General features: G+C 45.7%; 1 protein-coding gene across 6 annotated transcripts in view; it reads left to right on the top strand.

The window, feature by feature from the left end:
• IFT122 (intraflagellar transport 122) overlaps window positions 1-15,212 on the top strand; it is a 71,293-nt gene that overhangs the window by 42,471 nt on the left and 13,610 nt on the right. For 4 of the 6 annotated variants that reach the window (XM_026016979.2, XM_072720259.1, XM_072720255.1 and 1 more), the window contains 4 exons: window positions 3,398-3,451; window positions 6,900-7,061; window positions 11,120-11,286; window positions 13,988-14,159. In XM_026016979.2, the coding sequence (XP_025872764.1) occupies window positions 3,398-3,451; window positions 6,900-7,061; window positions 11,120-11,286; window positions 13,988-14,159 (555 nt within the window). The remainder of the gene's footprint in view (window positions 1-3,397; window positions 3,452-6,899; window positions 7,062-11,119; window positions 11,287-13,987; window positions 14,160-15,212) is intronic. The other 2 variants (XM_072720258.1, XM_072720256.1) reach the window with 1 other exon arrangement.

The following is a 15,212-nucleotide window of genomic DNA, read 5'->3' as shown; positions in this document are numbered from 1 at the left end:
GTAAGCATCTAGTCAGCCTGAGCTGTAATCTTGCCCATAGAGGGTCCCTTGAGGAGGCAAAAGGGACTCCAGGTGACATATGAAGAGTCAGACACATACCATAGTGATCTCTGGATATAGACTGGCCTAGGTTCAGATCTCAGCTCAGGCACCTTCTGAGTCTGGGCAGGTAACTCATTCCTAAGGTTGCTCATTTATAAAATTAGAGTGATGATTGGCCTCATCCTCACAAAGTTCTAAGGGTCTAATGTGATAATGTCTATAAAGCCTGATACAGGAGAGACATCTGATAGATTATAGCTGTCACTCTTATTAGCTAGCATTTATGTAAAGCACCCAGCTGAAAGCCTGGTACATAATAGGGACACAATTAAGGGTAGCTTTTATTATTGGTATAAACACTTACTGGTATTAGCCATTTATTACTCAGTGCTGTTTTTCTTTGTACCCTGCTAGGTATGGTCAAAGAGATGGTCGAGCTCTCTGATTGTGACAGCAGTGTCACTCTCCACATACCTTTATTGCCTTGATCATAGTGTCATTTCCTGGCCAGTATACTAAAACTACAGAAACCGGCTGACAACTTTTGCCCCTTTCCACACATCAGAAAAAGCCCAGCTCTATCTGAGTTGGGTTTTCATCTAGAACCTGAGGTGGGGGAAAGGAATGATCTTCAACTCTCTTTCCTCTATTCCTCCCTTTCCCCTTTATCTTCCCATGGCCAATTAATCAAATACTCATTCGTGCCTACTACTGAGCATATAGGGAAGGAAGTGCAGGAGTGTGTGATGTGTGCTCCATGCTAGGTCAAGACTTGTAGGCATGAAAGGAGAGAGGAGCCAAGGCCAGATACTAGCTCTGCTGTTTATAGGCTGGATGACCCCAGGCCAGCTTCTTCTCTCATAGGCTCCATTCTCCTATGTCTGAGTGGGGATGGTGAAAATGCTAACTGCCCTGCCTTCCTGACACAGGGTCATTAGACTTAACCACCATGTTGTAAAAGGGCTTCTAGAACTAGAAGTGGTTATACAAATGCTAGCTGTTATCAATTTAATTATATCTTTAGATCGACTGAGTGTCGGTAATAGAGGAAGGCTTTAAGAATTCTGAGGTGGGAGGAAACATTCTCATGGAAGGAGCTTCCCTCTCCTACCCCTTCCCTCAACAAAATGCTAGGAGGGATAAAGAATAACAAAGTATACCCTAGACTGTTTTGTTTTCAGCCTGGAATGAAATTTAAAGTCTTCCTTATAGATTGTCATCTCCTTACACCTAAGAACTAAACACCTACCTCATCTTACTTCAGCCAACATGGGGTTGGGTACTCAGCAAATATTTGAATGGATTGAAATAAAACTGGAATAACCCTTCATTTGTTTACCATTAACTCCCAGCCTGTATTCCACAAACACTCCCTGAGAACCGAAATTATTGTATTAAAGCACAAGATTTTGACTGTAGACTAGAGATTGATCATTTTATCCGAATCCCAACCCTCCCGGCCTTTCTTTTTCTGCTTTGCCAAGTTACTCAGGCACAGAGGAGGTGGAGGGTGGTTCCAGCAATAGGCTGATGTTTCCAGTAGATGGCAGAGGAGAGCTACTTAGCTCCCAGGACACTGCCTGAGAGCCCTGCAGATGCTTCCCTGTTCCCACACTTCCCTCTGCTGAGGTTATTCACCGGCCTCATGACTCTGACCACTCGACCAGGGCACCCCTGACTCTGCAGAATGTGTGAGGGTCGAAGGAACTCAGAAACAGATTTCTCAAGGTGGCAAATCCTAGAATCCTAGCAGAGCAGAACTAGAAAGACCTTGGAGAAGGTATTGCTAGTTTGCCCCTTTCTATAAGGCAGATATTGGGAGCCTAGAGGCAGAGAAGAAGTAAGTTCAGGGCCCCTCAGCTGGAAAATCTCAGAAGTAGGACTGAGATCTGGAATACTCCTTTCCTTTCTGCCCCTTTGCTAGACATTCCAGATTTTCCCTTTCCTTTTGTTTTAAGGAAGCCCAGATCTAGATGGTAGCTTATAAGACCTCCAGCAAGGAACACAGGTATACTCTTGGCCTTCTTCTGCTCAAGTGATGCCTATTTTACCCTTTCAAAGAATTCCTCTTCAGGAATATGCATTTGCCATGTTCCTCTTCTTAATCCTGCCTCTGCCACTGCTGGTGCTCAGACAGTGAATCGGTGTTCTCCAGGGCATCTAGTTCTTACCTGTATAGCTCTTAGCTCATGGAAATTCAATAGTCTGTTTAATCTACCTGCCTCCCTTTTAAGAACATGGGCTCCTGAATGGGGATGGGGACAGGTCATATTTACCTCTGGATCCTCAGTCCCTGACAGGATGGCTGGCCCTGCAGGATAAAAAGATGAAGTCACCTTGTGGTCATCTATAAAGGCAGCCAGAGGCCAGATGACTTGCTCATTTCCTCAAATATTTCGAGGATGGAGGATGTCATGCAATGAAGTAGAAGCTGCAAGTGGTCAGGGTGATTCTTCTGCATTTCATATTCTAAGGTCTCCTGGACCTGCTGCCTCCTTTAGGTATGTCAGCCCATTTCAAATGGGACATTTTAAAGCAGCACACTTGAGTATAAATGTTGACAGCAAAGCCACATGAAGATCAGCCTGACATGGTAGTTTATATTCCTTGAAACCCCTTGAAGAATCAGAAGGCACCAAAAGAGACTTTGCTAACTCCAATCTTCTGAGGAAGGTTGCCTAGAAACTTCTAGAAGCCTATGGGTTAAAGTCTCTGGCTTTACTGTGAGTCCAGGCAAGAGCTACACTTTTAGGATTTACATAAGAGTTTGCCTTCCAGGGACTTGGAGTGATTTATTCTCTAACCTCCCCTCCCCTTCCAGAAACCATCTTTATTCCTTCTCAACTTTCCCCTCCTCCTCTTCCTCTGTGCTGGTACTGTGGGCTCTGGGTGCCCTGTATTTATGCACTGTTGGTAAGCAAAGCTGTCTGCTGCTTTCCATCCCAGTCACCAAGATGTATAGCAGTCTTTGCTCAGTCAGTACATCTCCCCCACTCCCACTCCCATGACACTGCCTTAGAGTATCAGACCGCCCTGTTCTTCTCTTTTGCATAGAGATTCCTCCAAGTGGGCACCATCACAAACTGCAGTATCACAGTTTTGTTTTACCTAATCCCAAAGTGATTGATGCAACCAGGACTTCTTTGCTGTTCTTTGTGTGGACTAATCCCAGGGATAAAGCCGTGCCTCACTGGGTGGTATAACCCCTCTGAACACATGGCGATTAATCAATGCTTGCTTCTTTTGCCTCTTTACTGGCTCACTTTCTAAAGCTTGACTTCCCACCACCAGCCAATCACCCACTTTTGAAGCTCAGAAGGCAGCTGATTTCATTCTTTTATTTCTTCCCCTGTAGGCCTTCACCAGAGTACAAGACCTCCGATATTTAGAGCTCATCAACAGCATTGAGGTAAAAGACAAAATGTTCTTCCTTCTCAAGAAAGCACAGACTCACTGTCAGTGGCTTATAGGGAGCTCTTCTAGCAGGCAAGAACCTTGAGGGGCACATAAACAGAGCCTACTGATGTCTGAGCATTTAAGCCACAGCCTTGCTCTGGGGGTACAGAGTACCATGGGGCGGGGAGATGGCACATGGGAGCAAGGAGTGCAGTCTGTCACTTGGTCATGAGGTAAGGCAGGTGGGTCCCTAATCTTTCTGAGCTTTGTTTTCTGTCTGTGAAATGGGTTGATTTCCCAGGGTTTCTAGGAGGATTAAATAGGTTTCTCAGTAACTGGTTTTCATCCCTGCAGTGGTTGTTAGGTAGTTACCATCCTCTAGCACTCCAACAATGTGCCAGTGGAGGAAGCATTTCCCAAATGCACGTGATCTGCTCCCCACTCACAGCAATGGGATCTGGGGAGGGAGCATGTAGACAGGGTATGCTGAAGAGGCTGGCTCCATGGGTACCATTTGCTGGGTAACGGTAGACAATACTCTTAATTCCTGTGACTGTCTGTAAAAAGGCATACATATTTTTTCTCCTGAACAGATTTATTGTGAGGCTAAGGGAATGTGAGATACATTTGAATTCCCATATGGAAGCAGGGAGGAAATCAGCAAACATCTTGTCCCTGAAATTCAGTTCAACATAATAATCACAAGGCTTGTGGGTCAAGCCTTGTGCTGAGCCCAGTGGGCAAAATGCTTAGCAGAAGATAGGCCTGCAGGAGCTCATAGACTGTATAGTCGAATAATAGTTGTCCCTTGCTGAGTACCTGTTCAGTGCCCCATGCCCGATCAGTGCATATACCACATCTGACCCTTGAACAACATGGGTTTGAACTGCACAAGTTCACTTACACGCAGATTGTTTTTGATACATACAGCAGTACTGTAAATATATTTTCTTTTCTGTATGATTTTCTTGGGGTGCCTGGCTGGTTCAGTTAGTAGAGCATGTGACTCTTGAGTTCAAACCTCACGTTGGGTGTAGTGATTACTTAAAAATAAAATCTTTAAAAATTATATCTTCTTTCCTCTAGCTTACTTTATCAGAAGAATATGATAATATAATACATGTAACACATCAAATCAGTATTAATCAACTTTATGTTATTTATCAGTAAGATTTCCAGTCAACAATAGGCTATTAGTAGTTAAATTTGGGGGAGTCCAAAGTTACACCTCAGTTTTCAACTCTGTGGGGATCAGTGCTCCTAACACTGATGTTGCCTAAGTCTCAACTGTATTTTAAATCCTCATACTGACTTAATGAGATACCGTTCTTATTCCTGTTTGATAAATAATGAAACTCAGAAAGGCTCAGAAAGGCTATGTCACGTCCCCAAGGGTCCACAAGCAAAAGCTTGGATGGAATTCAAAGCCAGTTCTAATTCCCAAGCTCAAGCTATCTTTACTTGAGGCCCTATTGCCATCTAAGAAGTTGCTTCTGATGCACCCCCTCCCCACCTAACCCTTCCCCCAGAATTGTCATAGGAAGCATCTGTATCGTCCGTTGCTTAATTACCTAGATGGTTAAGGCTTTGTTCAGAGCCATCTACTCATAATGACCAGTACTGCTTACTCTCCGGGGCTGGCATTTGGGAATACACTTGGTCTGGATCTAGGAGCCTTAACCTGGAATCATGGGATGAATGTGTTCTCTATGCAGAGGTAACTGACCTTTGTGAGGACCACCTTTCACCATGTATCATGTTTTACTGAATTCATGTCTTACTGCCTCTTCTAGTGTGCTATGAGCTGGGCAGTTGGTTAAACTTGTAAGAATTGCCTTTTGAAAAAAGCAAATTGCTTCCAATGATCCATTTTGGCTGCTCTGAGGCCTTAGTAGCTTGCTTCTGGGCATTTGGCGCTATTCCAGGGAACGAAGGTTCCTTGTTAGGCTCCTTTGGAACAGAGGAGATATAACTATACTGATAACAAGAGGAAGAGAATCTGCTCATATGGCTATATTCATATTGAATATATGTAAATCATTTTTATTAATCATGGTGATATTCTGTGGCCTAGGCCTAAATTCCATGCCTAGTGAAACCTATTTTTTTTAATCTACTGCAAGATTTTGATTCACTCCCTACAATTAGGAGTTAGTTTATTTGACTGATTAGCCTAAACTGTGTGTAGGGGGGGGGGTTAGTTATTGTTTTTTGGGGTTTTTTTTTGGTTTTTAAAATTTTTTTCTGTCAGTGGGAAAGCATGTTGCCTCCAGCTGTTAAAACTTCACCAGCTTGTCTGGGAGTTTGATTCAATGTCTCATCTTCCTCCACTGTGATACACTTGCTAGAAAACAAGCAAAAGCAAACTGCTGGGGATGAGAGATTGGGTGCTATTGAGTGTTTACAAATACTTGAGCTGTAGACTAATGAATGTTCCCTAACATGGAAGGAAGGAATATGCCAGTTACTTCTCTTCATCCTCAGTGCTGCTCATATGTGTATGTGCGCATGCAGGTGTGTGGTTGGGGGCTGTCACTTGTTTCCGAAGGTGGTATTTTGTGGTACAAAGAGCATCTGGAGTCAGCCAGACTGGGTCCAAAGGCCAACTCTATATGACCCTCACTTGCTCCTCTTCTGAATCTCAGCTTCCCTCAGTGTGAACTTGGGTGGTACCACTCACTCTTGGGTCCTTGTGGGAAGGAAGTACATACCCAGCACCTAGTGGATGCTCAGCATGTGTCTCAGCTTCTCTTTAGAGACAGAGACATTTGAAGACTCATTATCCTGTTTTGTTGGTCTCTTTCTTGGGAAGAGACACTAAATTTTTACTTATCTGCATCATCATGGGTCACAGCTTGGCCAAACCAGCCCTGGGGACTTGGGAAATCTTGGGATCTTGGGGGCTGCCAATAAGTGGTTAATGTACACATCCTAGGGGCGCCTGGGTGGCTCAGTTGGTTAAGCATCCAACTTCTGGTTTTGGCTTAAGTCATGATTTCATGGTCTCCTGGGTAGTGAGATCGAGCCCTGTGTCTGGCTCTGCACTCAGTGGGCAGTCTGCTTAAGATTCTCTCTCTCCTTCTGCCTCTCCTCACTTGTGTGTGTGCATGCTCTCTCTCTCTCAAATAAATAAATAAGTCTTTAAAAAAAATACACACCATCCTAACTATACAGTTGTTTCCTTGGAAGAATATACAAGAAAGCACTCTGAGGAATTTCCGTTAAACAAACAAAAGTTTGCATTACTTTTGATCTTTACTCATCTGGGGAAACAAATCTGCTTTTGTTGTCAAGCATTCCCACCAGAAACCTAGGTGAGAGACACAACAGCCCAGGAGCCAAGTGGAGGTTCCAGTAGAAAGGCCCAGGGGCTTAACTTGAAATAGCAACATCTAACCTTTGTAAAGGCTGCTTCCTGCCATGGCTGCAGAGGCTATTTCCTGTGCTTCTAATTTTTCCAGGAGAGGAAGAAGCGGGGAGAGACCAACAATGACCTGTTTCTGGCAGATGTATTTTCCTACCAGGGGAAGTTCCATGAAGCCGCCAAACTGTACAAGAGGAGTGGGCATGAGAACCTCGCACTCGACATGTACACTGACCTCCGCATGTTTGAGTATGCCAAGGTAATCTAGCCATATCCTGGGCCCAAGATTCATGGAACCCACCTGCGTTCTGATACTGTGCTGCCTTAGATGTTTACCCCAAGAAGTGACACAGATGGAAAAATAGCAATAGCCTTATTAGAAAGAGTTTGGGCAAATTGGCAAACAAAGAAACCATCGATGGCCACTGGTTTAAGCTGACCTAAAGCTGACCTTTTAGGCTGAGATCAAAGGGACAAGAGTATGATAGTTCACACCTTTGTCAGTGACAGAGTGGACTGGATGGACTATCTGTAGACTGAGTCTGAACCAGCATGGTCCTTTCATTAAGTGTTCAGGGTCCAGAGCTTCAGATCTTTCTCCCACAAATTCTCTCAAACCTTTCTTTGTAGAAGCCACTGAGAATCAGCATCCTCAGGCACAAGCTGGTTCTACCATTGTCATATGGGACAATATGGTTCACTTCAGCCAAGGTTTCCTAAGTGTCTGCTCTCTGATTGATACTGGGCTTTGCACTGGGCCTTGGAAATACCATAACAGAGTCCTTGCCCTCTGGTACTAGCACAGTGTGCTTTCTGTCATCCAGAGGTACATCTGTATGAGTGATGGAGATTTCCTCTTGCATCTGCAGGTCCTCTATTAAGGTTAGTCCCCAGCAGGTCTGGGTACATGACAGAGGTCTTCCGAGAGCAGGCTCCTGATGGTTTATGTGAGAACAAGTCCCACTGGGGAGCTAATACGAGGTAAAAGAGCCTTAGGTGCATTGAGCAACCAGGTTCTTCCTTCCGCAGAGTTGCCTTTGTTAACCTGCCTTTCCTGGTACTGTCAGAATAAGCTTCACAATGTTATTAAGTGAGTCATCAGCCACAACCAATTAGTGGCTATTAATGGTAATTATCCAGCTCACAAATTCAAGATGGAAAATGTTCCCCATTTTTTTTCTCCTTTTTTGTTTCCAAAGATGGCTACGCTCTTTCATCTTACACCTGTGAGATCCTGGAGGTGAGGGTTGCATCTTGGTCACTGTGATGTGGCCCAGGGGGTTCTGCCCTGAATGAGTACCTGGGTCCTAACCTGTCTCTTCACCCCATCCCCAAGATCCAAGTGCTTGAGGTTCCCCCACTTTGTCCTCTTCCACTTTTTTACCCTCTCCTTACACTCCCACCACACACACACACACACACACACACACACACACTCTTTAGCACTAACTTCATACTGAGAACAACTAAATCATTATGTCTTTTTCTGGAGATAATGAGATTTAAACTGAGGACAGCAGGATTGAATCCCTAGGAGTAGAATATAGGCATTAGGAACAGCAGGTTGTAGTTGTTCTTCAGAACCAGAAGCCTTTCCTAGAACCTCTGAAACCTAGTAGGCAGTGGTGGTGCTCACCTTGACATTTGGACATGGGTGACCTAGGAAAAGCTTCTTCACTTTGTTGAGCTTCCATTTTCTTCTCATAGGGTACCATAGCTACAGCTCAGCTCATTTCTGAGAATTGCACAAAATAATATATGAGAAAGCCCTTTGCAAAGGCCAAACTATAGAAAGGTTGGGAAAATGAGAGGAGCTAAGTGTGACCACAGAGTGGCTGTTCTTCAGGCCTCTCCCCAGCCAGCCCCACTCTTCTCCCTACACTGAGGCCCCTCCTCACACCTCAGGTGGGCTTCATGCACCCACAGTCTCCTATCCATAAATGCAGCCCACTTAACACTCCATCTGGTTTGCCTCTATGAAGGTAAGTATTCTGGGGGTTGTTTTGGTTTTAGTTTTTGATCGAAATTCCAAGTAAGTTGGTTCTGTTTCAATCCCCCACCCCCAATAGTCTGACTTTGAGGAAATGTGTACATATAAATTATGTTGGGGGGTTGGGGAAATACAGTGCTTATTAACATGGCATGTTTTTGTTTACTTGAAAATTGCTTCCCAAGATTCAATCTGGTTTTCAGAAAATTTTTAAATTACATTCCCACGTACAAATAAATTGTATGCTTTCCGGATAAGTGACATGTTTATATGGTGATAAAGGGAATTATAATGCTCTTAACTCTTATGTAGTATGTCCTTATCAAAATCACCAGGCATGAGAACACTGTTTAGTCTCATTCATCACTCAGCACGGCCTCTTTCTGTCCACTCTAGGACACAGTCTTTGCCATGGCCCTAGATAACATGTAAATTAGCTTCATGGGACCAAAGAACCTTTGAAAACCCAGTTTGCTGAGCCTCGAAGGAATCATTTAGACTCAGCTTCAATTAAGTCAGAGCTCTCTGAGCTGGGCTGTTGGGCTGGAGGTGGCTCCTCCAAACCTGTGAGCTATATGTCTGGTTGGTCTCCTTGTTGATGACCCAAATTTATGGCTCACTCATGGCCTCTGACCCTCACTAGTCACCCTGAGTCCCTGGAGCACTCACTTTGCAGGACATTTCTGTTCTCTTATGGTGCCTGTTTTCTCCAGCTGCTAACCTCATTTAACCAACCAGGTTAGCATAGTTTCGAGCATAACCAGTATGTATTACAGTAGCTGCCAAGAGTAAAGGCTATATCTTTTTTTTTTTTTTTTAAGGCTATATCTTTAATGGCCCAAACTAGGCATCTTCAGATTGTCAGTGAATGCTTTCCTAGCTTCTTCCCCTGTGTGAACTCCAGAGAGACTAGAGGCCAGCGAGATAGGCCTGTCTTTTATTGGTTCCCCAGCATCAGAGTAAATGATGCCCTTTCCTCCTGTTGTTTTAGGCCAATCTAATATATTATTTTAGGGACTACACAATTACCCTGAAAGCAAATGGAAAAAAAAGAGAGAGAGAGCTAATTGTTCAAGTGGGTTTTTAGCATACATTGACTGTACTTTCTTGACAAATGAGTGCTAATCATGGGGAAAGGAATGCTTTTTTTATACTTTGTGAGGTTGACACAGTGCACTCTCTGCAGGGTACATTATTCCTGAGACAAACCACTTCTTACTAGTAATGCAGATCTGGGCTCTAAGCACTCTTAATTTCCCTTTTTGAATTTTCTTTTCCCTTTTTCCTTTTTTTTCCCTTTTTGAAAGCCCTACCTTTAAAAATACCAGCACCAAAAGCTGCCTCAACTATGGCAAACTCCCATGTATATATTTGGGCTAACTGTATCCTAAAAAGGTGATTTTTTGAGGCTGTTTCTTATACATTCCAGGGCGAACCCAGGAAAACCAGGCATAGACCTTCAGAGGCCACATGTTGTGGTTGAAGGACATCTCTTCCTTCCAGATTCTCTCTAGGCCTTTCCCCTCACTCCCCCCCACCCCATGCCTCCTGCTGCCCCTACCCCTACAGATCTGATAATCAGAACAGGGTTTGATATCATCCAGTTGAAAAGTAACTAACCAAGAATACTTGTGCTTCTTATCTGCTCTAGGCACATAGCTGGGGGGAGAAGCCAATGGGATGATGCCCTAAATTCAGGCAGCAGAATCAGAAAACAGATGTGAAAAGTACTTCTAGCGTAGTTGAAGAGGGGGCACAGAGGGGTTCCCCCCAGAACTCTGTACATCATTTTGTCTGTTTAGGTTTATGGGGCCATGTGCTTAGCCTCACTATGAGGCATGTGGTATCGTCCCTATTATCTGAATGAAGATTGTAGGTCTGGATATTTGAAATTAGGCAACCAGGTTATAGAGTCACTATATGGGAATAGTCACACATATATCCAACTCTATATGAGAGAGAGAGAGAGAGAAAGTAACCTGATCACAAACTGCAGAGTTTGTGTACAGTACTCCAAAGAGTCCGGAAAGTATTGTTTAGCTGAAGAACAAATGTCTGTTAGTGGGAGGGACAGGAAATGTTTAGGGCCATAGTCCTTGACACTGTCCCCATACCCCTGAGGAACACCTGTGGGGCCTATGAGCACTCCTCCCTGACACCTGGGACTGCCCCCCAATCAGCCATGCAGGGATGGGCTCATGCCTGCATCCTGATTGCCTACTTCAGCCAAACAGAGCCCTTCCTTGCTCCAGCTTTCGGCAGCCTGACGTAATGCTGGCAGCAGGAAGTTCTAATCCGGAGTGTTTTTGTTTGTTGTGCTTCCTCAGGATTTCCTTGGATCTGGAGACCCCAAAGAAACAAAGATGCTAATCACCAAACAGGCTGACTGGGCTAGAAATATCAACGAGCCTAAAGCCGCCGTGGAGATGTACATCTCAGCGGGAGAGCATGTCAAGGCCATAGAGATCACCGGTGACCATGGTTGGGTTGACATGTAGGTTTTCAGCTCCTGCCCCAAGAAGCATTTGGCAGCATGTCATGTCATGTCATCTCTTGGTTTTGACTGACAAGGGAAAATACAGTATTTTTCTAAATATATAATCCAAATGTTATAGTGACTAGGTTTTTGGGAGACACAGAGATTGAACAAAGCAATCATTGCCTTTGAGGAGCTTAGTGAGTCCCTGGGGAAAGGGTCGGGGGATGAAAGAAGAGTAGGGGGAGACACCCAGGCACTAGAACTGCCATTCACTGAGCCTTTCCTAGGAGCCAGGCACTGCTATATCTTGCAGGTATTTGATGCTCCCCAACACCCTAAGCTGTGGTGTTTCCATGCCCAGCTTCCAAATGAGGAAACCAAGGCTCAAGGACCAAGTGATCACAGGAGGCAAAATAGCTGAGAAACCATTTAACTGAGCTTCAGACTGACCTGACTGATTTCAGTGCCCCTAGCATGTGTAATGGTAGTAACTAAAGAACAAGAAAGTTCTAAGCACACCAGGGAAGGAGACATGAATTCTCACGGGAGGAACTGTGGACATCATCTTCTAGGATGTGGTCTTTGTAAAGTGAAGGGCCTTGAATTTTAAGAGGTAGGGTAGGAAGGAGAAGGGCATGAGGCCAAAGGAACAGCACAAACCAGGAGTTGGCTGGGGATGGAATACATGTGTAGGGGCAGGAGGGTGGCTCCAGACAGGGGAATCTGGGATAGCCACCCTGGGAGTGCCTTGGGTGCCACGTGAAGGCCTTGAGATTTGTCAGTAGGGGTAAGGACCCTGGTCGGTGCTGTGCTGCCGCAAGCTCACACAGGTAGTAGATGTAGAAGGAGGGAAAAGGAGAGGGAGGGAGGCCAAGTAAATGGCCAGTCAGTGCACCAGGGGGACATGTGGCTGAAGGAAAGAAAGAGACATGGAAGAGCCACAACTGACAGGACCCAGCTGGGTGCAGGTGTCAGAGCTGGCTGGGCAAGGGAGTTGAAAGCTGTTCTGAATTCACCAAGGTAGAGAACAGAAGAGGGGCAGGCAGGCAGTGGGGCTGCCCAGAGAGAGAATTTTGAGACTCCTAGAGCACCAGACCTCCAGAGGGAGGGCTTTCTCCTTCCATAGTCAAGGAGGATAGACTTCATATTCACATGTGTATGTATGTGTGTGTACATGTACATATACAGGGGCATACTGCCACAGCTAGTAAAGAATAGGTGAGGGAGCAGCTCCTGAGGGGGCTCAGTCTGAGCCCCAAAGGCTGTTGGTTATTCTGGAAGCCACACTGTGGTCCATAGGTAGTGGTGGCCTAGGCAGGACCTGAGTAAGGAGAGGTTGGTTAATGACTAAGTTACCTCCCTGAGCCCCCACCATGTAGTTAGTGTGTATGCTTCTCACATACACCCCATACGTATGTGACCTACCACCCCATCTTTCCCTGGGGCAAGAATAAAGTTTCTTAAAGGTAGAGGCATAGATCTTGCCCTCCCCCACCAGTTTATTCTTTTCACAAAAGGAGTGGTACAGAAGAGAGCCAAGCAGATTTGTGGCCCTGCTCTCCCCTCTGGTTTTTCATGTCACTTTCATTTGCAACTGACATGTATCAGGTTACTCTGGAGATGCCTAACTAGTTCAGGAAAGAGATATTTAAGTATGTTCCGTCCTTTTTCCAGGTCTGGTTGTAAAAGGTGCCTCTTCTCCAGGGACATTTAGTTTGATGGGTGGGGTTGGGGGGCTCTAAAGGGTTGGCTGTGCCACCTTTCCCTAAAAATGCGTTCTTTCTCTGCTGAGAAATGTTATTTTTAGATGCCATTATTATTCTAAGTACAGATTGACAGGCCTCCCCGAGCTTGCCTGTGTCTGAGACAGGGATCTGTTACAGCTGCTTCCTCTTCTTTTCTCACAAAGAGCAAGCTGGGTAGAGAGCTGGTTTTACTCTGAACCTCAGCCTGACCAGAGGGAACAAACATGTTTCATCCACCCCCCAGGTCTCCACAAATAGTGGGAGGGCCAGTTACCCCTGGGAAGAAGTGGTGAGCCCCAGTGGTCCCTGGGGCCCTTCACCCGTGGGTAGCACCTTGGCCGGCAGGAGAGGCACAGCCAAGATTTCCAGAACTCAGCGCAGGTTCCACACATGCTTCTTCCTCTGAAGTCCTGGTGGCTGAAGGACTCTCCTGCTTCTGCCTCTACTTTCCCGTGAGAATTCCTGAAATGGTGTGTAAAAAGCATTCTGCCTCTGCCGCTTCCTGGCTGCAAAGTCTTGAGCAGCCACTTCACCTTCTACCTAGCCTATATAGTCTTCTCATCTGTAGAAGGAAAAGAATAATACCTGTCAGGGCAATGAGGATTCAGTGAGATCACACATGTGAAAGCTCATGGCACTGTGCTTGGACCAGTAGGTGATCGTAGCTGTTCATTTCTCTCCCCAGACATTCCTGGGTAGATAGTGACTCTGTGAAAGGCACACAAAGTCAGGGAGACGGTGTCCTTTAGCAGGGGACTTCTCCTGGTCACTGGGCAGTGTTTTCTGGATTATGTATTTACTCATTTAATAGCCACCTGTCAAGCACCAGGGGCATGGCCCCATATCGAGCATTAGGGACATCGACATGAATCAACATGGAGCCTGCCCTCAAGAAGACCCAAGAAGACCTGCTTTCTTCCATTAGGTTCCTATTACAGGAATCCATCTCCTCCCTGTGCTTTCACCTCCAGGTTAATCGACATTGCCCGTAAACTGGACAAGGCCGAGCGGGAGCCCCTGCTGATGTGTGCTTACTACTTTAAGAAGCTGGATAACCCTGGCTATGCTGCTGAAACCTACTTGAAGATTGGTGACCTGAAGTCCTTGGTTCAGCTGTATGTGGAAACCCAGCGCTGGGATGAGGTGAGGGTATAGCATGCCTCCTGGGCAAGGGGGCCCACTTGAGCCCTGGACCACAAGGGGCTTTTTGTGGTTTGGTTGGAGGGCAGTTGCCCTCATCATGGGAATGAACATTGGCCTGGTAATCAGGAGCCTACCCTCAAATTCTTTGAACCAGAGTGTCTTAGAGGCCCTTTCAATATTAGCTCTCCATTTATTCGTTCGTTCATTCATTCATTCATTCATTCATTCAGAAAATCTTTATGCATTGCTGGCTTCAGGGGAGCCCTGTGATAGACACCAGGGATGTGAGAGTTAATAGGACAGCCCGGTGCCTGCTGTTGGTCTGAGCTGCTTTTGACCAGCACCACAGGTTGATGAATCTCTGACATGGAGACACACCTGTGTAGCATTCAAAATCTGCTGGGTGCCATTTGACAGAAAATGCCACCCATACTCCTCAAGTGCAGGCTACCAGAGCCATTTCACAGGCAACTCCTTCTCCCCCTTTCCCCTAACCTGGACTCCTCTGGTATGAAGGGTGGATGGGAAGAATTAGCCAGGCCTGAAAGGAAAGATGGCTAAGGCCAGGCTGGCCGAAATAGCCAATGAGCTGCCCACTCCATGGCTTGACTCCTACCCTCCAGGTCACTGGCTACCTGTGCCCTGGACTGAAATTCATTCCTGAGAGGATGAGGGGCTGCACCCACGGTCCCCACTCCACCCCACCCACAGACCACCCACTGAGGTCTAGTTTATAGAGCCATAGCAAGATCTTTTCTGAGTAAAGCTGTCTGACTCTTGTCTGCCCTCTGAGTGGCTCCATTTGGTGAGGTGACAAAGTTACTGATGAGAGGAAGTGGGGCAAAGGATGGAGGCAATAATGGCTTCTCAAGATAAATTTATTGGGATATTTCTCAAGTAGCATAAATTAGAGCATCTTAGAAACCCTCAGTCCTCACTGTGCATCAGGCAAACTTTCTCCCTGTTTCTCCCAGTCACATACTGTCCCCCATGACTCATTTCCAGTTCTCCTGGCCTGACAGGTGGTCCTGGGGTTTAGATAAAGCAATCACT

The sequence above is a fragment of the Vulpes vulpes genome, chromosome 9, assembly GCF_048418805.1.
Source record: "Vulpes vulpes isolate BD-2025 chromosome 9, VulVul3, whole genome shotgun sequence".
Lineage (NCBI taxonomy): Eukaryota > Metazoa > Chordata > Mammalia > Carnivora > Canidae > Vulpes > Vulpes vulpes.
Note: the sequence above shows the minus strand (reverse complement) of the source record. Positions and strands in the feature narration are given on the sequence as shown.